At 50.1% G+C, this 21,638-nt stretch overlaps 1 protein-coding gene across 2 annotated transcripts in view; it reads right to left on the reverse strand.

Moving 5' to 3' along the window:
• LOC115121479 (protein-tyrosine sulfotransferase 1-like) overlaps positions 1 to 21,638 on the reverse strand; it is a 94,912-nt gene that overhangs the window by 23,396 nt on the left and 49,878 nt on the right. For both annotated transcript variants that reach the window (XM_065024192.1, XM_065024191.1), the window contains exon 3: positions 18,732 to 18,930. In XM_065024192.1, coding sequence (XP_064880264.1) covers positions 18,732 to 18,930 — 199 coding nt within the window. The remainder of the gene's footprint in view (positions 1 to 18,731; positions 18,931 to 21,638) is intronic.

The raw sequence follows: 21,638 nt of genomic DNA on the forward strand, positions 1-21,638 counted from the left end.
CTCTCTCTTCTCCCTTCTCCATCTCCTCCCTCTCCTCCCTCTTCTCCCTTCTCTCTCTCCTCCCCCTCCCTTCCCTCTCCTCCCTCCCTTCTCCCTCCCTTTCCTCTTCTCCCACTCCTCCCTTCTCCATCTCCTCCCTCTCCCCCTCCCGCCCTTCTCTCTTCTCCCTCCCTTCTCTCTTCTCCCTCCCTTCTCTCTTCTCCCTCCCTTCTCTCTTCTCCCTCCCTTCTCTCTTCTCCCTCTCCTCCCTCCCTTCCCTCTTCTGGACTGGGGGACTGGACAGGGAGACTGGACAGGGAGACTGGACTGGGAGACCGGACTGGGTGACCGGACTGGGAGACCGGACTGGGAGACCGGACTGGGAGACCGGACAGGGGGACCGGACAGGGGGACCGGACTGGGGGACTGGACTGGGGGACTGGACTGGGAGACTGGACAGTGAGACTGGACAGGGAGACTGGACAGGGAGACTGGACTGGGAGACTGGACTGGGAGACTGGACTGGGAGACTGGACTGGGGAATATTATTGAGAGCGACGATGATCCAGTTATGTTTCAGTCACTTGTTCTTTGTTTATTTGTCAGCCTCCAACTGTGGATAGTCGGATACGGTTTTGAGCTTTTATTCTGGACAGACCTCTCTGTTCTGGTAGATTTCCAGAGAGAACAGAGGTGGGGGGAAAACAGAGTTAGACAAGCCTCTGGCTCAGTTTCCACAATGCTGCGCCTCTCGAAGAGAAGATCTGTAGCACGCGAGGCAGCCGGGAAAACCTGGACCAGATCCAGCCTCAGATCCACCAGTCACAGTCCACTGCCAGGATTTATACATTACAACCCCCAGCTAGTGTGTGGCTGGTGGAATGTAATATTCTTATTCCACGTCTGTGTGAATATTTAGAAAGTGATCCGTTTACCCAGTCTGCATGGTGAGCTTCCACTCCAGGCGATTTCATCAAACTCTAGTTGTCATTCCTGAGAAGTGATGAGTGAATAGGAATCAAGGGCTAAGATATTATACCCCGAGGCCAGGAATCAAGGGCTGAGATATTATACCCCGAGGCCAGGAATCAAGGGCAGAGATATTATACCCCGAGGCCAGGAATCAAGGGCTGAGATATTATACCTCAGGCCAGGAATCAAGGGCTGAGATATTTACCCCGAGGCCAGGAATCAAGGGCTGAGATATTTACCCCGAGGCCAGGAATCAAGGGCTGAGATATTATACCCTGAGGCCAGGAATCAAGGGCTGAGATATTTACCCCGAGGCCAGTAATCAAGGGCTGAGATATTACACCCCAAGGCCAGGAATCAAGGGCTGAGATATTTACCCCGAGGCCAGGAATCAAGGGCTGAGATATTATATCCCGAGGCCAGGAATCAAGGGCTGAGATATTATACCCCGAGGCCAGGAATCAAGGGCTGAGATATTATACCCAGAGGCCAGGAATCAAGGGCTGAGATATTATACCCCGAGGCCAGGAATCAAGGGCTAAGATATTATACCCCGAGGCCAGTAATCAAGGGCTGAGATATTATGCCCCGAGGCCAGGAATCAAGGGCAGAGATATTATACCCCGAGGCCAGGAATCAAGGGCTGAGATATTATACCCCGAGGCCAGGAATCAAGGGCTGAGATATTTACCCCGAGGCCAGGAATCAAGGGCTGAGATATTTACCCCGAGGCCAGGAATCGAGGGCTGAGATATTATACCCTGAGGCCAGGAATCAAGGGCTGAGATATTTACCCCGAGGCCAGTAATCAAGGGCTGAGATATTTACCCCGAGGCCAGTAATCAAGGGCTGAGATATTACACCCCAAGGCCAGGAATCAAGGGCTGAGATATTTACCCCGAGGCCAGTAATCAAGGGCTGAGATATGTACCCCGAGGCCAGTAATCAAGGGCTGAGATATTTACCCCGAGGCCAGGAATCAAGGGCTGAGATATTATACCCCGAGGCCAGGAATCAAGGGCTGGGATATTCTACCCCGAGGCCAGGAATCAAGGGCTGAGATATTATACCCCGAGGCCAGGAATCAAGGGCTGAGATATTATACCCCGAGGCCAGGAATCAAGGGCTGAGATATTATACCCCGAGGCCAGGAATCAAGGGCTGAGATATTATACCCCGAGGCCAGGAATCAAGGGCTGAGATATTATACCCCGAGGCCAGGAATCAAGGGCTGAGATATTATACCCCGAGGCCAGGAATCAAGGGCTGAGATATTATAGGCCAGGAATCAAGGGAGAGCCAGGAATCAAGGGCTGAGATATTATACGAGGCCAGGAATCAAGGAGGCCAGGCCAGGAATCAAGGGCTGAGATATTATACCCCGAGGCCAGGAATCAAGGGCTGAGATATTATACCCCGAGGCCAGGAATCAAGGGCTGAGATATTATACTCCGAGGCCAGGAATCAAGGGCTGAGATATTATACCCCGAGGCCAGGAATCAAGGGCTGAGATATTATACCCCGAGGCCAGGAATCTTAGGGCTGAGATATTATACCCAGAGGCCAGGAATCAAGGGCTGAGATATTATACCCCGAGGCCAGGAATCAAGGGCTGAGATATTATACCCGAGGCCAGGAATCAAGGGCTGAGATATTATACCCCGAGGCCAGGAATCAAGGGCTGAGATATTTAGGCCAGGAATCAAGGGCTGAGGCCAGGAATCAAGGGCTGAGATATTTACCCCGAATCAAGGCCAGGAATCAAGGGCTGAGATATTTTTCCAGGAATCAAGGGCGAGGCAGGAATCAAGGGCTGGAATCAAGGGCTGAGATATTATAGGCCAGGAATCAAGGGCCGAGGCAGGAATCAAGGGCTGAGTAATCAGGCCAGGGGCTGAGATATTATACCCGAGGCCAGGAATCAAGAGCTGAGATATTTACCCCAAGGCCAGGAATCAAGAGCTGAGATATTACACCCCGAGGCCAGGAATCAAGGGCTGAGACATTATACCCCGAGGCCAGGAATCAAGGGCTGAGACATTATACCCCGAGGCCAGGAATCAAGAGCTGAGATATTATACCCCGAGGCCAGGAATCAAGAGCTGAGATATACCTCTGAAGTCAACTATTTACACATGAAACCCTGACGCAAACCAGCTCTGACAAGATCCCATAAGGAACGTTGACCGTGCTGAGCAGATCCCCTGCTGGGTGTTGACTAACGGTTCTGTGGTCAGAGGAGACAGGATCGCCACCCTCTGCTTTAAACTGTTTACACCGGAACCACTGACTGTGTATTGACAACTGTCCACAGGTTTCTAATTTCTCTCCAATCATTCTCAACCTCATCATCCTGGTTTTCTCAGTGTTGCTGTGGAGCGAGCAGAGAGACTTGAGAACATATTGATCCCAATTTATTTTTCTCACCGTGGATCATAGACAATGTAAAACCACTTAAAATATATTGATTGTGGCTTTGGAGCTCATCCACGAGTCCCTCATTTACAGCTAGGGACAGACTGGGATCAGAAGTTCGGCCTGGGCATTTCAAACACACAGGCACAAACACAAGCCTTCTACTGTCCCATAGCCAGTCAGTTTACAGCTAGGGACGGACTGGGATCAGAAGTTCGGCCTGGGCATTTCAAACACACAGGCACAAACACAAGTCCCCACACTGGTAAACGTTTCCCCTTGAGGCCCGCAATATTAACTAAATATATTATCATTTAGACAGGAAGACAGAACCAGCCCATCCGGCATTTTCCCAAACTACCCTATAGCCAGTCTGTTTACAGCCTTCTACTGTCCAATAGCCAGTCTGTTTACAGCCTTCTACTGTCCAATAGCCAGTCTGTTTACAGCCTTCTACTGTCCAATAGCCAGTCTGTTTACAGCCTTCTACTGTCCAATAGCCAGTCTGTTTACAGCCTTCTACTGTCCAATAGCCAGTCTGTTTTACAGCCTTCTACTGTCCAATAGCCAGTCTGTTTACAGCCCTTCTACTGTCCAATAGCCAGTCTGTTTACAGCCTTCTACTGTCCAATAGCCAGTCTGTTTACAGCCTTCTACTGTCCAATAGCCAGTCTGTTTACAGCCTTCTACTGTCCAATAGCCAGTCTGTTTACAGCCTTCTACTGTCCAATAGCCAGTCTGTTTCAGTGTACAGCCTTCTACTGTCCAATAGCCAGTCAGTTTCAGTTTACAGCCTTCTACTGTCCAATAGCCAGTCAGTTTCAGTTTACAGCCTTCTACTGTCCAATAGCCAGTCAGTTTACAGCCTTCTACTGTCCAATAGCCAGTCTGTTTCAGTTTACAGCCTTCTACTGTCCAATAGCCAGTCTGTTTCAGTTTACAGCCTTCTACTGTCCAATAGCCAGTCTGTTTCAGTTTACAGCCTTCTACTGTCCAATAGCCAGTCTGTTTACAGCCTTCTACTGTCCAATAGCCAGTCTGTTTCAGTTTACAGCCTTCTACTGTCCAATAGCCAGTCTGTTTCAGTTTACAGCCTTCTACTGTCCAATAGCCAGTCTGTTTACAGCCTTCTACTGTCCAATAGCCAGTCAGTTTACAGCCTTCTACTGTCCAATAGCCAGTCTGTTTCAGTTTACAGCCTTCTACTGTCCAATAGCCAGTCTGTTTCAGTTTACAGCCTTCTACTGTCCAATAGCCAGTCTGTTTCAGTTTACAGCCTTCTACTGTCCAATAGCCAGTCTGTTTACAGCCTTCTACTGTCCAATAGCCAGTCTGTTTACAGCCTTCTACTGTCCCATAGCCAGTCAGTTTACAGCCTTCTACTGTCCAATAGCCAGTCTGTTTCAGTTTACAGCCTTCTACTGTCCAATAGCCAGTCTGTTTCAGTTTACAGCCTTCTACTGTCCAATAGCCAGTCAGTTTCAGTTTACAGCCTTCTACTGTCCAATAGCCAGTCAGTTTACAGCCTTCTACTGTCCAATAGCCAGTCTGTTTACAGCCTTCTACTGTCCAATAGCCAGTCTGTTTACAGCCTTCTACTGTCCAATAGCCAGTCTGTTTACAGCCTTCTACTTTCCAATAGCCAGTCTGTTTAATTTTACAAAATGCTTCTATTGACAGTTTAAGAGAAACACCAGAAGTGTGAAGGCTTGCATGGTAATCACCAAGGTGAAGGCTTGCATGGTAATCACCAAGGTGAAGGCTTGCATGGTAATCACCAAGGTGAAGGCTTGCATGGTAATCACCAAGGTGAAGGCTTGCATGGTAATCACCAAGGTGAAGGCTTGCATGGTAATCACCAAGGTGAAGGCTTGCATGGTAATCACCAAGGTGAAGGCTTGCATGGTAATCACCAAGGTGAAGGCTTGCATGGTAATCACCAAGGTGAAGGCTTGCATGGTAATCACCAAGGTAGGCGTTTCATTTTGTTTAGGAATCTTCAAAGCAACACATTCTTGTTGGGGTTGATATCGAGGTAAACAACTGACGTGGGCTATTAAAAATGCCACCTGTATCTAATATAGATTTATTTTAGGAAGTGTTTTTGCTATGTTTACAACCGGAATTCAAAATGGATGAAATCCAAGAGAGGGAAAAGAGAGTGAGAGAAAGAGAAGCCCCTGTTGTAGACTGTAGCCAGGGAGTCTGTCTGTCTGGGGAGCTAACAGTGTCTCTCTATATGTACCAAGCATAGAATTAGAATGCTAGAATGGTAAAGAACCTTCTTATGGTGGGATGAAGGTCGGCCATTTTGGTCAGGGGAATTGGTCAACTATGGTTTGCCAGTGCTGTGATAAGATATTGTGTAAAATAATGAATATGTACAGTTGAAGTAGGAAGTTTACATGCACTTAGGTTGGAGTCATTAAAACTAGTTTTTCAACCACTCCACAAATGTCTTGTTAACAAACTATAGTTTTGGCAAATAGGTTAGGACATCTACTTTGTGCGTGATACAAGTAATTTTTCCAACAATTGTTTACAGACAGATTATTTCCCTTATAATTCACTGTATCAGTGGGTCAGAAGTTTACATACACTAAGTTGACTGTGCCTTTAAACAGCTTGGAAAATTACAGAAAACTATGTCATGGCTTTAGAAGCTTCTGATAAATGCTGTCAATTAGCCTGAGTCAATTGGAGGTGTACCTGTGGATGAATTTCAAGGCCTACCTTCAAACTCAGTGCCTCTTTGCTTGACATCATGGGAAAATCAAAAGAAATCAGCCAAGACCTCAGAAAAACATTTGTAGACCTCCACAAGTCTGGTTCATCCTTGGGAGCAATTTCCAAACACCTGAAGGTACCAAGTTCATCTGTACAAACAATAGTAGGCAACTATAAACACCATGGGACCACGCAGCCGTCATACCGCTCAGGAAGGAGACACGTTCTGTCTCCCAGAGACTAACATACTTTGGTGTGAAAAGTGCAAATCAATCCCAGAACAACAGCAAAGGACCTTGTGAAGATGCTGGAGGAAACAGGTACAAAGAGTATCTATATCCACAGTAAAACGAGTCCTATATCAACATAACCTGAAAGGCCGCTCAGCAGGAAGAAGCCACTGCTCCAAAACCGCCATAAAAAAGCCAGACCACAGTATGCAACTGCACATTGGGACAAAGATCGTACTTTTTGGAGAAATGTCCCAGGTCTGATGAAACAAAAATCAAACTGTTTGGCAATAATGACCATCGTTATGTTAGGAGGAAAAAGGGGGACGCTTGCAAGCCGAAGAACACCCTCCCAACAGTGAAGCACAGGGGTGGCAGCATCATGTTGTGGGGGTGCTTTGCTGCAAGAGGGACTGGTGCACTTCACAAAATAGATGGCATCATGAGGTAGGAAAATTATGTGGATATTTTGAAGCAACATCGCAAGACATCAGTCAGGAAGTTAAAGCTTGGTCGCAAATGGGTTTTCCAAATGGACAATGACTCCAAGCATATCTCCAAAGTTGTGGCAAAATGGCTTAAGGACAATAAAGTCTAGGTATTGGCGTGGCCATCACAAAGCCCTGACCTCAGTCCTATAAAAAATGTGTGGGCAGAACTGAAGAAAAGCGTGTGCGAGCAAGGAGGCCTACAAACCTGACTCTGTCAGGAGGAACAGTGGGTTAACTGGTCTAGGAACAGTGGGTTAACTGGTCTAGGAACAGTGGGTTAACTGGTCTAGGAACAGTGGGTTAACTGGTCTAGGAACAGTGGGTTAACTGGTCTAGGAACAGTGGGTTAACTGGTTTAGGAACAGTGGGTTAACTGGTCTAGGAACAGTGGGTTAACTGGTCTAGGAACAGTGGGTTAACTGGTCTAGGAACAGTGGGTTAACCGGTCTAGGAACAGTGGGTTAACCGGTAGGAACTGGGTTAACAGTGGGTTAACCTAGGAACAGTGGGTTAAGGAACAGTGGGTTAACCGGTCTAGGAACAGTGGGTTAACCGGTCTAGGAACAGTGGGTTAACCGGTCTAGGAACAGTGGGTTAACCGGTCTAGGAACAGTGGGTTAACTGGTCTAGGAACAGTGGGTTAACTGGTCTAGGAACAGTGGGTTAACTGCCTTTTTCAGGGGTAGAACGACAGATGTGTAGCTTGTCAGCTCGGGGATTTGAACTTGCAACCTTTCGGTTCAATGCTCTAACCACTAGGCTACCCTGCCGCCCCTAAATACTGATATTGTATCATATAATAGCAATCACAGCTTTCCAAGAAAATAGAAAATTATACATTTATGGTCTGTTTACAGTGCCTTCAGAAAGTATTCATACCCTTTGACTTATTCTACATTTGTGACCCGTTTCAGGAAGCTAGGCGTATGTTGCATGTCACTACTTCACAGGAGAGGCATTTGCGGCAGGGTAGCCTAGTGGTTAGAGCGTTGGACTAGTAACCGGAAGGTTGCAAGTTCAAACTCCCGAGCTGACAAGGTACAAATCTGTCGTTCTGCCCCTGAACAGACAGTTAACCCACTGTTCCTAGGCTGTCATTGAAAATAAGAATTTGTTCTTAACTGACTTGCCTAGTTAAATATTTAGTGCCTTAGGGTTCGAGCCCCTAATGCTGATTGGCTGACAGCCGTGATATATCAGAACGTATATCACGGGTATTTCAAAGTAATTATTTTAACTGCTCTAATTACGTTGGTAACCAGTTTCTAATAGAAATACGGCCCCTCGGGGGTTTGTGGTATATAGCCAATGTACCACAGCTAAGGGCTGTATCCAGGCACTCTGCGCTGCGTCGTGCCCGCCCGTCTGTGACCAGTGCCCGCCCGTCTGTGACCAGAGCCCGCCCGTCTGTGACCAGAGCCCGCCCGTCTGTGACCAGAGCCCGTCCGTCTGTGACCAGAGCCCGTCCGTCTGTGACCAGAGCCCGTCCGTCTGTGACCAGAGCCCGCCCGTCTGTGACCAGAGCCCGTCCGTCTGTGACCAGAGCCCGCCCGTCTGTGACCAGAGCCCGTCCGTCTGTGACCAGAGCCCGCCCGTCTGTGACCAGAGCCCGTCCGTCTGTGACCAGAGCCCGTCCGTCTGTGACCAGAGCCCGTCCGTCTGTGACCAGAGCCCGCTGTGACCAGAGCCCGTCCGTCTGTGACCAGAGCCCGTCCGTCTGTGACCAGAGCCCGTCCGTCTGTGACCAGAGCCCGTCCGTCTGTGACCAGAGCCCGTCCGTCTGACCAGACCAGAGCCCGCCCGTCTGTGACCAGAGCCCGTCCGTCTGTGACCAGAGCCCGTCCGTCTGTGACCAGAGCCCGTCCGTCTGTGACCAGAGCCCGTCTGTCTGTGACCAGAGCCCGTCTGTCTGTGACCAGAGCCCGTCTGTCTGTGACCAGAGCCCGTCTGTCTGTGACCAGAGCCCGTCTGTCTGTGACCAGAGCCCGTCTGTCTGTGACCAGAGCCCGTCTGTCTGTGACCAGAGCCCGTCCGTCTGTGACCAGAGCCCGTCCGTCTGTGACCAGAGCCCGTCCGTCTGTGACCAGAGCCCGCCTGTCTGTGACCAGAGCCCGCCTGTCTGTCTGACCAGAGCCCGCCTGTCTGTGACCAGAGCCCGCCTGTCTGTGACCAGAGCCCGCCCGTCAGAGTCCTGTCTGTGACCAGAGCCCGTCTGTCTGTCTGTGACCAGAGCCCCTGTGACCAGAGCCCGTCTGTCTGTGACCAGAGCCCAGAGCCCGTCTGTCTGTCTGTGACCAGAGCCCGTCTGTCTGTGACCAGAGCCCGTCTGTCTGTGACCAGAGCCCCGTCTGTCTGTGACCAGAGCCCCCGTCTGTCTGTCTGTGACCAGAGCCCTGTCTGTCTGTGACCAGAGCCTGTGACCAGAGCCCGTCTGTGACCAGAGCCCGTCTGTCTGTGACCAGAGCCCGTCTGTCTGTGACCAGAGCCCGTCTGTCTGTGACCAGAGCCCGTCTGTCTGTGACCAGAGCCCCAGAGCCCGTCTGTCTGTGACCAGAGCCCGTCTGTCTGTGACCAGAGCCCGTCTGTCTGTGACCAGAGCCCGCCCGTCTGTGACCAGAGCCCGCCCGTCTGTGACCAGAGCCCGTCTGTCTGTGACCAGAGCCCGTCTGTCTGTGACCAGAGCCCGTCTGTCTGTGACCAGAGCCCGTCTGTCTGTGACCAGAGCCCGTCTGTCTGTGACCAGAGCCCGTCTGTCTGTGACCAGAGCCCGTCTGTCTGTGACCAGAGCCCGTCTGTCTGTGACCAGAGCCCGTCTGTCTGTGACCAGAGCCCGTCCGTCTGTAGCCTTGGAAGAGGACACATCACTTAAGAAAAATCCTGGCGTCGTCAAGGCGACGCTACAGATGGAGGGACGACATCTCTCCGCAGTTAAGTCCCGTTACCACGACAACATGTTCCAGAGAACTGCCCACGTCGTCGATACAAGAACAGCTACGAGAGTAGAGCCGTTTCAGAATGATTCTGAATGGAACCCAGGATACACATCACAGACACAGTGCTTCATTCTCTTCAAAACTAGACGTTTTGTCTCTACAAAACAGCCACTAACCGACAGCTCAGACAAGTAGACAATGGATTACACAGGAGAGAGGGGTGCTAACAGATCTAGGGGGTTAGCTTGTCTTCCTCCTAATCTAATGCACGCAAAGTACTGTAACAGAGATCAGGAAAGGAGGAGAGGAGGGAAGGAAGAGCAGAGGGAGAGGGAGGGAGGGAGGGAGGGAGGGGGGTAGATGGAGAGGGCGGGAGGAAGGAGGGGAGCAGAGGTAGAGGCAGGGGGGAGTAGAGGGAGAGGGAGTGGGGGAGTAGAGGGAGAGGAGCAGAGGGAGGGAGGGGGAATAGAGGGAGAGGGAGGGAGGGGAGCAGAGGGAGAGGGAGGGAGGGGAACAGAGGGAGACGGAGATGGAGGGAGGGGAGCAGAGGGAGAGGGAGGGGGGGGGTAGATGGAGAGGGCGGGAGGGAAGGAGGGGAGCAGAGGTAGAGGCAGGGGGAGTAGAGGGAGAGGGAGTGGGGGAGTAGAGGGAGAGGAGCAGAGGGAGGGAGGGGGAATAGAGGGAGAGGGAGGGAGGGGAGCAGAGGGAGAGGGAGGGAGGGGAACAGAGGGAGACGGAGATGGAGGGAGGGGAGCAGAGGGAGAGGGAGGGAGGGGAGCAGAGGGAGGGGAGGGAGGGGAGCAGAGGGAGAGGGGGGCAGCAGAGGAAGAGGGAGGGAGGGGGCAGAGGGAGAGGAAGAGGGAGGGGGCAGAGGGAGAGGGAGGGAGGGGAGCAGAGGAGAGGGAGGGAGGGGGAGCAGAGGGAGAGGGAGGGAGGGGAGCAGAGGGAGAGGGAGGGAGGGGAGCAGAGGGAGAGGGAGGGAGGGGAGCAGAGGGAGAGGGGGAGCAGAGGAAGAGGGAGGGAGGGGAGCAGAGGGAGAGGAAGAGGGAGGGGAGCAGAGGGAGAGGAAGAGGGAGGGGAGCAGAGGGAGGGAGGGGGGGAGCAGAGGGAGAGGAAGAGGGAGGGGAGCAGAGGGAGAGGAAGAGGGAGGGGAGCAGAGGGAGAGGAAGAGGGAGGGGAGCAGAGGGAGAGGAAGAGGGAGGGGAGCAGAGGGAGACGGAGGGAGGGGAGCAGAGGGAGAGGGAGGGAGGGGAGCAGAGGGAGAGGGGGCAGCAGAGGAAGAGGGAGGGAGGGGAGCAGAGGGAGAGGAAGAGGGAGGGGAGCAGAGGGAGAGGAAGAGGGAGGGGAGCAGAGGGAGAGGGAGGGAGGGGAGCAGAGGGAGAGGAAGAGGGAGGGGAGCAGAGGGAGAGGAAGAGGGAGGGGAGCAGAGGGATACGGAGGGAGGGGAGCAGAGGGAGAGGAAGAGGGAGGGGAGCAGAGGGAGAGGGGGCAGCAGAGGAAGAGGGAGGGGAGCAGAGGGAGAGGAAGAGGGAGGGGAGCAGAGGGAGAGGGAGAGGAGCAGAGGAAGAGGGAGGGAGGGGAGCAGAGGGAGAGGGAGGGAGGGGAGCAGAGGGAGAGGGAGGGAGGGGAGCAGAGGAAGAGGGAGGGAGGGGAGCAGAGGGAGAGGGAGGGAGGGGAGCAGAGGGAGAGGGAGGGAGGGGAGCAGAGGGAGAGGGAGGGAGGAGCAGAGGGAGAGGGAGGGTGGAGCAGAGGGAGAGGGAGGGAGTGGAGCAGAGGGAGAGGGAGGGAGGGGAACAGAGGGAGAGGGAGGGAGGGGAACAGAGGGAGAGGGAGGGAGTGGAGCAGAGGAGAGGGAGAGGGAGGGAACAGAGGGAGAGGGAGGGAGTGGAGCAGAGGGAGAGGGAGGGAGGGGAACAGAGGGAGAGGGAGGGAGTGGAGCAGAGGGAGAGGGAGGGAGTGGAGCAGAGGGAGAGGGAGGGAGGGGAACAGAGGGAGAGGAGCAGAGGGAGAATAAGCCATGCAGCGGTCTTCGATCTGATGGGGAAACACTATACTACTCATCAGATGTGATGCGCACGTACACACACACTCTTATCCAGAGCCACTTGTATACATGTATACATTTTCATACTTTTTCATTCTGGTCCCCCGTGGCAACACTGGCATGTTCTACCAACACACGTCATGCCCTACCAACGGAGCCACATGGGACACAAACACACACAAGCACTATCACACACACAGGCGCGCACACACATTTTTGTGGAAGCAGAGGGTTAGTCCTGGAACCAATCACTACCCCCCTGTGTGTTGTAGATCTTCAGGAAGAAGGATTGGCCCTAGACGAACTAAATGAACTGAGAGCATGAGAACATTCTGACAGCCTGCTAGACATCTGCCTCCTCCAAACCTCCCTCACCACCAAACCTCCCTCACCACCATACCTCCCTCACCACCATACCTCCCTCACCACCATACCTCCCTCACCACCAAACCTCCCTCACCACCATACCTCCCTCACCACCATACCTCCCTCACCACCATACCTCCCTCACCACCAAACCTCCCTCACCACCAAACCTCCCTCACCACCAAACCTCCCTCACCACCAAACCTCCCTCACCACCATACCTCCCTCACCACCATACCTCCCTCACCACCAAACCTCCCTCACCACCACCTCCCTCACCACCATACCCCTCACCACCATACCTCCCTCCAAACCTCCCTCACCACCATACCTCTCCCAAACTCCCTCTCTCCCTTAAACAACCCCACCCCCATCTTCCTCCCAAGCTCTTCCCTAAGCCCCCAACCTACCCCCCTCCCCAAGGCCTATCCTCCCGATCGCAGTACAGTTTACCTTGGAGCAGGAACTAGGGCAACAGGAGTTCTCTCACAACCCCAGGCCTGCTACCTCGACTGACAAACTAGTTAGCTTTCATCTCTGTTTGCGGTCGGACACGGTTTAGTCTCCCCTCCCCTGGTCCTCCGCTCTTCCAACCCTCCTCTCCCTCGCCTCCCCATTTCCCACACCTCTCTCGATCAGTCTCAGAATGCTTTCCGTTCGAGTCATCGGCTAGGCATCTCGATGTGAACGCAGATACCGTGGCGTTATTAACCATTTCACATTTATTCCCAGTTCTCTCCCGTTCGGCTCCACCTGAAACATATGGGAGAAAACTCATTCTCACGACAGAAGTCAAATGGGACTTCACACTGGGGTAACAACCACAACGAGGAATAGGTGGGCTCCGCTCAGCTCCAGGGGAGAGGAACACACACCTCCCCACTCCCCACACTGGGGTAACAACCACAACGACTCCCCACACTGGGGTAACAACCACAACGACTCCCCACACTGGGGTAACAACCACAACGACTCCCCACACTGGGGTAACAACCACAACGACTCCCCACACTGGGGTAACAACCACAACGACTCCCCACACTGGGGTAACAACCACAACGACTCCCCACACTGGGGTAACAACCACAACGAGGAATAGGTGGGCTCCGCTCAGCTCCAGGGGAGAGGAACACACACCTCCCTACACTGGGGTAACAACCACAACGACTCCCCACACTGGGGTAACAACCACAACGACTCCCCACACTGGGGTAACAACCACAACGACTCCCCACACTGGGGTAACAACCACAACGAGGAACACTGGGGTAACAACTCAGCTCCAGGAATAGGTGAACACACACCTCAGCTACAGGGGAGTAACAATTATACACTGGGGTAACACTAAAATATACACACACACTGAAGTCAATATGACACACTAAAATACAATAGGAATAGGTGGGCACGCACGCAGCTCCAGGGCACGCACACACACAAAATACACACACACACACTGAAGTCAATATGACACACTAAAATATATATGCACGCACACGCACGCACGCACACACACACACACACACACACACACACACACACACAAGTTTGGAGTCAATATGATACACTAAAATATAAATATACACATATATATATATATGTATATAATATCAAATCGAGCACACCGCCATGCAACCTCCATAGACAAACATTGGCAGTAGAACATCCTTACTGAAGAACTCAGTGACTTTCAAAGTTGCACCGTCATAGGATGCCACCTTTTCAACAAGTCAGTTTGTGAAATTTCTGCCCTGATAGAGCTGTAAACTAAGTGTTGTTACTAAGTGGAAACGTCTAGGAGCAACAACGGCTCAGCCGTGAAGTGGTAGGCCACGGCAAGCTACCAGAACGGATCCACCGAGTGCTGAAGCGTGCAGCGCATTAAAATCATCTGTCCTCAGTTGCAATACTCACTACTGAGAACTGTTTGTCAGGAGCTTCATGAAAGGGGTTTCCATGGCCGTGCAGCCGCACACAAGCCTGAGATCACCATGCGTCGGCTGGAGTGGTGTAAAACTCGCCTCCATTGAACTCTGGAGCAGTGGAAATGTGTTCTCTGGAGTGATGAATCACGCTTCACCATCTGGCAGTCCGACAGACAAATCTGGGTTTGGGGGATGCCAGAAGAACGCTACATGCCTGAATGCATAGTGCCAACTGTAAAGTTTGGCGGAGGAGGAATAATGGTCTGGGGCTGTTTTTCATGTTTTGCCCTAGGCACCTTAGTTCCAGTGAACGGAAATCTTAACGCTACAGCATACAATGACATTCTAGATGATTCTGTGCTTCCAACTTTGTGGCAACTGTTTGAGGAAGACCCTTTCCTGTTTCAGCATGACAATGCCCCCGTGCACAAAGTGAGGTCCATACAGAAATGGTTTGTCGAGATCGGTGTGGAAGAACTTGACTGGCCTGCACAGAGCCCTGACCTCAACCCCATCTAACACCTTTGGGATGAATTGGAACGCCAACTGTGAGCTAGGCCTAATCTCCAAACATCAGTGCCCAACCTCACCAATGCACGTGGCTGAATGGAAGTCTCTGCAGCAATGTTCCAACATCTAGTGGAAAGCCTTCCCAGAAGAGTGGAGGCTGTTATAGCAGCAATGTTCCAACATCTAGTGGAAAGCCTTCCCAGAAGAGTGGAGGCTGTTATAGCAGCAATGTTCCAACATCTAGTGGAAAGCCTTCCCAGAAGAGTGGAGGCTGTTATATAGCAGCAATGTTCCAACATCTAGTGGAAAGCCTTCCCAGAAGAGTGGAGGCTGTTATATAGCAGCAATGTTCCAACATCTAGTGGAAAGCCTTCCCAGAAGAGTGGAGGCTGTTATATAGCAGCAATGTTCCAACATCTAGTGGAAAGCCTTCCCAGAAGAGTGGAGGCTGTTATATAGCAGCAATGTTCCAACATCTAGTGGAAAGCCTTCCCAGAAGAGTGGAGGCTGTTATAGCAGCAATGTTCCAACATCTAGTGGAAAGCCTTCCCAGAAGAGTGGAGGCTGTTATAGCAGCAATGTTCCAACATCTAGTGGAAGCCTTCCCCAGAAGAGTGGAGGCTGTTATAGCAGCAATGTTCCAACATCTAGTGGAAAGCCTTCCCAGAAGAGTGGAGGCTGTTATAGCAGCAATGTTCCAACATCTAGTGGAAAGCCTTCCCAGAAGAGTGGAGGCTGTTATAGTATCAAAGAGGGGACCAACTCCATATTAATGCCCATGATTTTTGGAATGAGATGTTCAATGAGCAGGTGTCCACATACTTTTGGTAATGTAGTGTATATCTTATGTTCTTTACAGAGCTTTAAACTGGTCTTCATGCAGCAAGGCACAGTTAAATGAAAGGTAAATTAACTGACTTGCCTGGTTTAACTAGGCAAGTCAGTTAATTTAACCTCCATTTAACCAGGCAAGTCAGTTAATTTAACCTCCATTTAACCAGGCAAGTCAGTTAATTTAACCTCCATTTAACCAGGCAAGTCAGTTAATTTAACCTCCATTTAACCAGGCAAGTCAGTTAATGTAACCTCCATTTAACCAGGCAAGTCAGTTAATTTAACCTCCATTTAACCAGGCAAGTCAGTTAATTTAACCTCCATTTAACCAGGCAAGTCAGTTAATGTAACCTCCATTTAACTAGGCAAGTCAGTTAATGTAACCTCCATTTAACTAGGCAAGTCAGTTAATGTAACCTCCATTTAACCAGGCAAGTCAGTTAATTTAACCTCCATTTAACCAGGCAAGTCAGTTAATTTAACCTCCATTTAACCAGGCAAGTCAGTTAATTTAACCTCCATTTAACCAGGCAAGTCAGTTAATTTAACCTCCATTTAACTAGGCAAGTCAGTTAATTTAACCTCCATTGAACCAGGCAAGTCAGTTAAGAACAAATTCTTATTTTCAATGACGGCCTACCGGGGAACAGTGTGTTAACTGCCTGTTCAGGGGCAGAATGACAGATTTTTACCTCGTCAGCCCGGGGATTTGATCCAGCAAACTTTCGGTTACTGGCCCAACGCTCTATCCACTAGGCTACCTGCCGCCCCACCCCCCACATGTTGTGTGGGAGGGGCCTGGACAGGAAATGTGACGAGGCCTACAGCAACGCCATGTTGGGCTGATGAATTACAGGCAGCCTTGACACAGGGGTAAGGGTCTGTGACCCCCAGGCTGTGACCCCCAGGCTGTGACCCCAGGCTATGACCCACAGGCTGTAAGGCTCAATAAAACACTTGACTTACACAAAATGTAATAGAGGCCACTTCCTTACACCCAAGTTGTTTAGAGAGGGGCAGCGTGCTTAAACACACACATACGTGTGTGTGTGTGTGTGCCTACGCATGTGTTTGGTGTGTGTGTGTGTGTGTGTGTGTGTGTGTGCCTACGCATGTGTTTGGTGTGTGTGTGTGCCTACGCATGTGTTTGGTGTGTGTGTGTGTGTGTGTGTGTGTGTGTGTGTGTGTGGTGTGTGTGTGCCTACGCATGTGTTTGGTGTGTGTGTGTGTGTTTGGTGTGTGTGTGGTGTGTGTGTTCTTTAGACTTTAGCCACTAGAGAATAATCAATAATGGATCAAGACAAATGGAAAACAGATTGAGAGTTAAAGAGTAGCTGGCTATCTCCTTACTGTAATACTCTTCATATGGTTACCGTGCATCGTAACTTCACAACGCCCCTTCTCCTCTGAGAGACAATTAGGATAACAAGAGATCAACACAGACTTATTAAAAGAGGACTGTTGTTGTACGTTGGTTTCAAAGATCATAAATTGAAGACAGATCAAACCCAGCTGTATATCACTGCCAAAGGCGCTTCAACAAAGTACTGAGTAAAGTGTCTGAATACTTATGTAAATGTGATAGGTTTACTTTTTTTTATACATTTGTTATATACATTTGTTAATTAAAAAAACTAAAAAACGTTTTTTTGCTTTGGCATTATGGGGTATTGTGATGTCATTATGGGGTATTGTGATGTCATTATGGGTTATTGTGATGTCATTATGGGTTATTGTGATGTCATTATGGGGTATTGTGATGTCATTATGGGGTATTGTGTGTAGATTGATGAGGGGAAAAAACGATTTAATCATTTACAATAAGGCTGTAACGTTAAAAGAAAACTTAAATCTCTAATAGATAGATCTGTATATATGTATATATATATATATATACACATAGAGATGGTATAGAACCTGGAACTGACGCCAAGCAGGGTGGAGGTGAGGTTCAGAGATCACATGAGAACATGTCAACGGAGAAGGAGAGATGCTAATCAGATGAACGTTTACACAACACATAGGTCATTGGTCCTCCGGGGCCTACAGTACTGGAATGTATCACTTTAAATCCTGAACAAGAGACATCAAAATAAACAGACTGAATATGCTCCACGGGATCAGAGATAAGAAATCTAAAGAGAGAGGCTTGAGAGACACCCGATACCAGGGCCCCTCGCTGAATAAAACATATTCTGCTCCAGAAATAGAGGCCCGTGTGCTCGCCACTTTCCAGCACCAAAGGCGTCTGGCTGGGTCAGCGAGTGTACTAGAGCAGAAGGACTCTCACATACAGGTCTGTCTGGTAGATGTGGAGGATGGGACTGGATGGGACTTGGGCTACCGAGTGGCGCAGTGGTCTAAGGCACTCTATCTCAGTGCAAGAGGCATCACTACAGTCCCTGGTTCGAATCCAGGCTGTATCACATTCGGCTGTGATTGGGAGTCCTATAGGGCAGCGAACAATTGGCCCAGCGTCGTTAGGGTTTGGCCGGTGTAGGCCGTCATTTTAAATAAGAATTTGTTCTTAATGGACTTGCCTAGTCAAAAATGTTTAGAAATATATATATATTTGGATATGATTACTGAATTGAGACAGATGCTAAATCAGCAGGTGGGAATTAATTTCAAATGGGAATTAATTATATGAATACAGATATTAACTCAACAGGTCATTTAACTAGGAGGCAGATGATTGGACAGGTAATTTAATAGGAGTCAGAGATTGGACAGGTAATTTAATGGGAGTCAGAGATTGGACAGGTAATTTAATGGGAGTCAGAGATTGGACAGGTATTGAATGGGAGTCAGAGATTGGACAGGTAATTGAATGGGAGTCAGAGATTGGACAGGTATTTAATGAGAGTCAAGAGATTGGACAGGTAATTTAATGGGAGTCAGAGATGAATGGGAGTCAGAGATTGGACAGGTAATTGAATGGGAGTCAGAGATTGGACAGGTATTTAATGAGAGTCAAGAGATTGGACAGGTAATTTAATGGGAGTCAGAGATTGGACAGGTAATTTAATGGGAGTCAGAAATTGGACAGGTAATTTAATGGGAGTCAGAGATTGGACAGGCTATTTGAAAGGCGATGCAACTAGAGAAAGAGTCCTGGGAACCTAAGAATACAATTCTCAGATCTGCTTCCTGCTTCAGAGGAAACTTCAGATCCTTTGTGGAATGCATTGTGTGTATGTCAGTGTGTTTAACATGCGTCCCAGTGTTTCTCAGTACACTAGAGTTGTGTGTCTGAGGTATGTGTTGTGGGTTGACATGTCACTGTCATTCGTTTCCCCACTCACCCTCCTGGTGTTGTCAAGGACCTTGGGGTCTGGCCGGCCGTAGTTGGGAGGGTTGGCGTGGGGGTCGTACCCTAAACGGGACAACATGGGGGCGATGACGGGCATGTCCCGCAGTACGTCCACAGGGATCTTGCCCACCCACTTGGATAAGGCCTCCACGTTGACCGGCTTGATCACCTGGTCTGTAGACCTCTCCACCCTGCAGAGAGAGAGAGAAACCACAGTTAGCAAGAGGTTAGCATTGTAGCGTGTCCCCCCCATAGAAGACCATTGACTAGCTAGCATCATTCAAGGCATCCTTGCTTGAGGTACTGGTACCCACTGATAGTTGGATTAGTGAGAACAATGAGATGGAAATCTACTTCCTGAATACCTCTAACAAGAGAAGAAGAAAGGCTGCTTTTTGGAGGTGATCTAACAGATGAACACACACCAGCATCCTAGCTGCTAGTTGAACAACACCAGTGTCATCCACATTAGATTGTTACCCTTGATAGCATGGTGTTAGCATTATTAAGGGATGGTTCAACTATCCCTTGATAGCATGGTGTTAGCATTATTAAGGGATGGTTCAACTATCCCTTGATAGCATGGTGTTAGCATTATTAAGGGATTGTTTAACAGTATCCCTTGATAGCATGGTGTTAGCATTGCTAAGGAACGGTTCAACATTATCCCTTGATAGCATGGTGTTAGCATTATTAAGGGATGGTTCAACATTATCCCTTGATAGCATGGTGTTAGCATTGCTAAGGAACGGTTCAACATTATCCCTTGATAGCATGGTGTTAGCATTATTAAGGGATGGTTCAACATTATCCCTTGATAGCATGGTGTTAGCATTGTTAAGGGACGGTTCAACATTATCCCTTGATAGCATGGTGTTAGCATTGTTAAGGGATTGTTTAACAGTATCCCTTGATAGCATGGTGTTAGCATTGTTAAGGGATTGTTTAACAGTATCCCTTGATAGCATGGCGTTAGCATTATTAAGCTTGCCCAGGATGGCTCAGTGGACCAGCCCGTGTCACTGCAGGCAGCTAACTGCAAACTAATTGGCTCTAACTGGATCATGGGACAGAATTAAAGATGGCCCCCAAGCTCCAGCCTCTCTCCAGCTCCAGGCCTCACAGTTAATGGGCTGAACACGTGTATTGTCTTTCCATTGAGATATGGGTCTCTCTCACTGTATCAGATCAAGCCCCTGTCCCCATGTCTGTGTCTCCATGCATTCTGGTTCCTTTATATGAGCAAGGAGACGAGACATTAGGACAACATTACCGACCTACACTGAGTGGATCTGGGCCTGCCCCCCCAAATTACCAAGATTTAGAGCAGTGATATAAAAAATAATAAAAAAACATTCCATCACACTACCCTGGGTGGGGGGGGGGTGGGGGGCAATGTCTGGACGGAATCTTTTGTTTACAGAAAAATCTGAAAGTTGATCATTTATAGATGACCTTAAGAATGAGGATATTTGATTGTTTATTGGATAACGGGGTTGATCATGCACCACCGCTGTGAGAAAGACCTGCAGCACGAACACACAAGAACGACGCACGCACACGCTGCCTGTACGACCCGTGTTGTTGGAGCCAGGCCGAGCTCTAGAGACCACCGCCTGGAACATCCTGCCCTGAACCCGCACCTCGTTAGAACAGCTCATCGCCATAGCAACAGCAGAGTTCTGTGTTCAGGTTGACCTATTCTCTGTTATACTGCGTTACTTTTGACCATAGCCCTATTGGGTGCCTTTGGGGGGGGACACACAGAATGGCTTAGAATGGTGTAGGGAGGGCTAACCCTTCGTGGTTACACCACAGCCAGGCGTTCGTCCGCCCGCCCGCCTGCGTTAAAGATGAATCAGGTTGACACACCGTGTTCTCCCTGCCAGCAGTGAGGAGAGATTCATACAAAGAGCAGGAGAGTGGACAGCCATCCCCCAGCCTCGATTCAAATCAGCAGGAGAGTGGACAGCCATCTCCCAGCCTCGATTCTAATCAGCAGGAGAGTGGACAGCCACCCCCCAGCCTCGATTCAAATCAGCAGGAGAGTGGACAGCCACCTCCCAGCCTCGATTCAAATCAGCAGGAGAGTGGACAGCCACCCCCCAGCCTCGATTCAAATCAGCAGGAGAGTGGACAGCCACCCCCCAGCCTCGATTCAAATCAGCAGGAGAGTGGACAGCCATCTCCCAGCCTCGATTCAAATCAGCAGGAGAGTGGACAGCCATCTCCCAGCCTCGATTCAAATCAGCAGGAGAGTGGACAGCCACCTCCCAGCCTCGATTCAAATCAGCAGGAGAGTGGACAGCCACCCCCCAGCCTCGATTCAAATCAGCAGGAGAGTGGACAGCCAGCAGGAGAGTGGACAGCCATCCCGCAGCCTCGATTCAAATCAGCAGGAGAGTGGACAGCCGCCCCCCAGCCTCGATTCAAATCAGCAGGAGAGTGGACAGCCAATCCCCCAGCCTCGATTCAAATCAGCAGGAGAGTGGACAGCCATCCCCCAGCCTCGATTCAAATCAGCAACATGGCCATCCACCTCTGGCCTGCTCGCCTCCCTACCACTGAGGAAGTACAGTTCCCGCTCAGCCCAGTCAAAACTGTTCGCTGCTCTGGCCCCCCAATGGTGGAACAAACTCCCTCACGACGCCAGGACAGCGGAGTCAATCACCACCTTCCGGAGACACCTGAAACCCCACCTCTTTAAGGAATACCTAGGATAGGATAAAGTAATCCCTCTCACCCCCCCTTAAAAGATTTAGATGCACTACTGTTCCACTGGATGTCATAAGGTGAATGCACCAATTTGTAAGTCGCTCTGGATAAGAGCGTCTGCTAAATGACTTAAATGTAAATGTAATGTAAATGTAATGTAAAGAAAGCTTATTTTCTCAAGTTG

Source organism: Oncorhynchus nerka, linkage group LG11 (assembly GCF_034236695.1).
Source record: "Oncorhynchus nerka isolate Pitt River linkage group LG11, Oner_Uvic_2.0, whole genome shotgun sequence".
Taxonomy (NCBI): Eukaryota; Metazoa; Chordata; class Actinopteri; order Salmoniformes; family Salmonidae; genus Oncorhynchus; species Oncorhynchus nerka.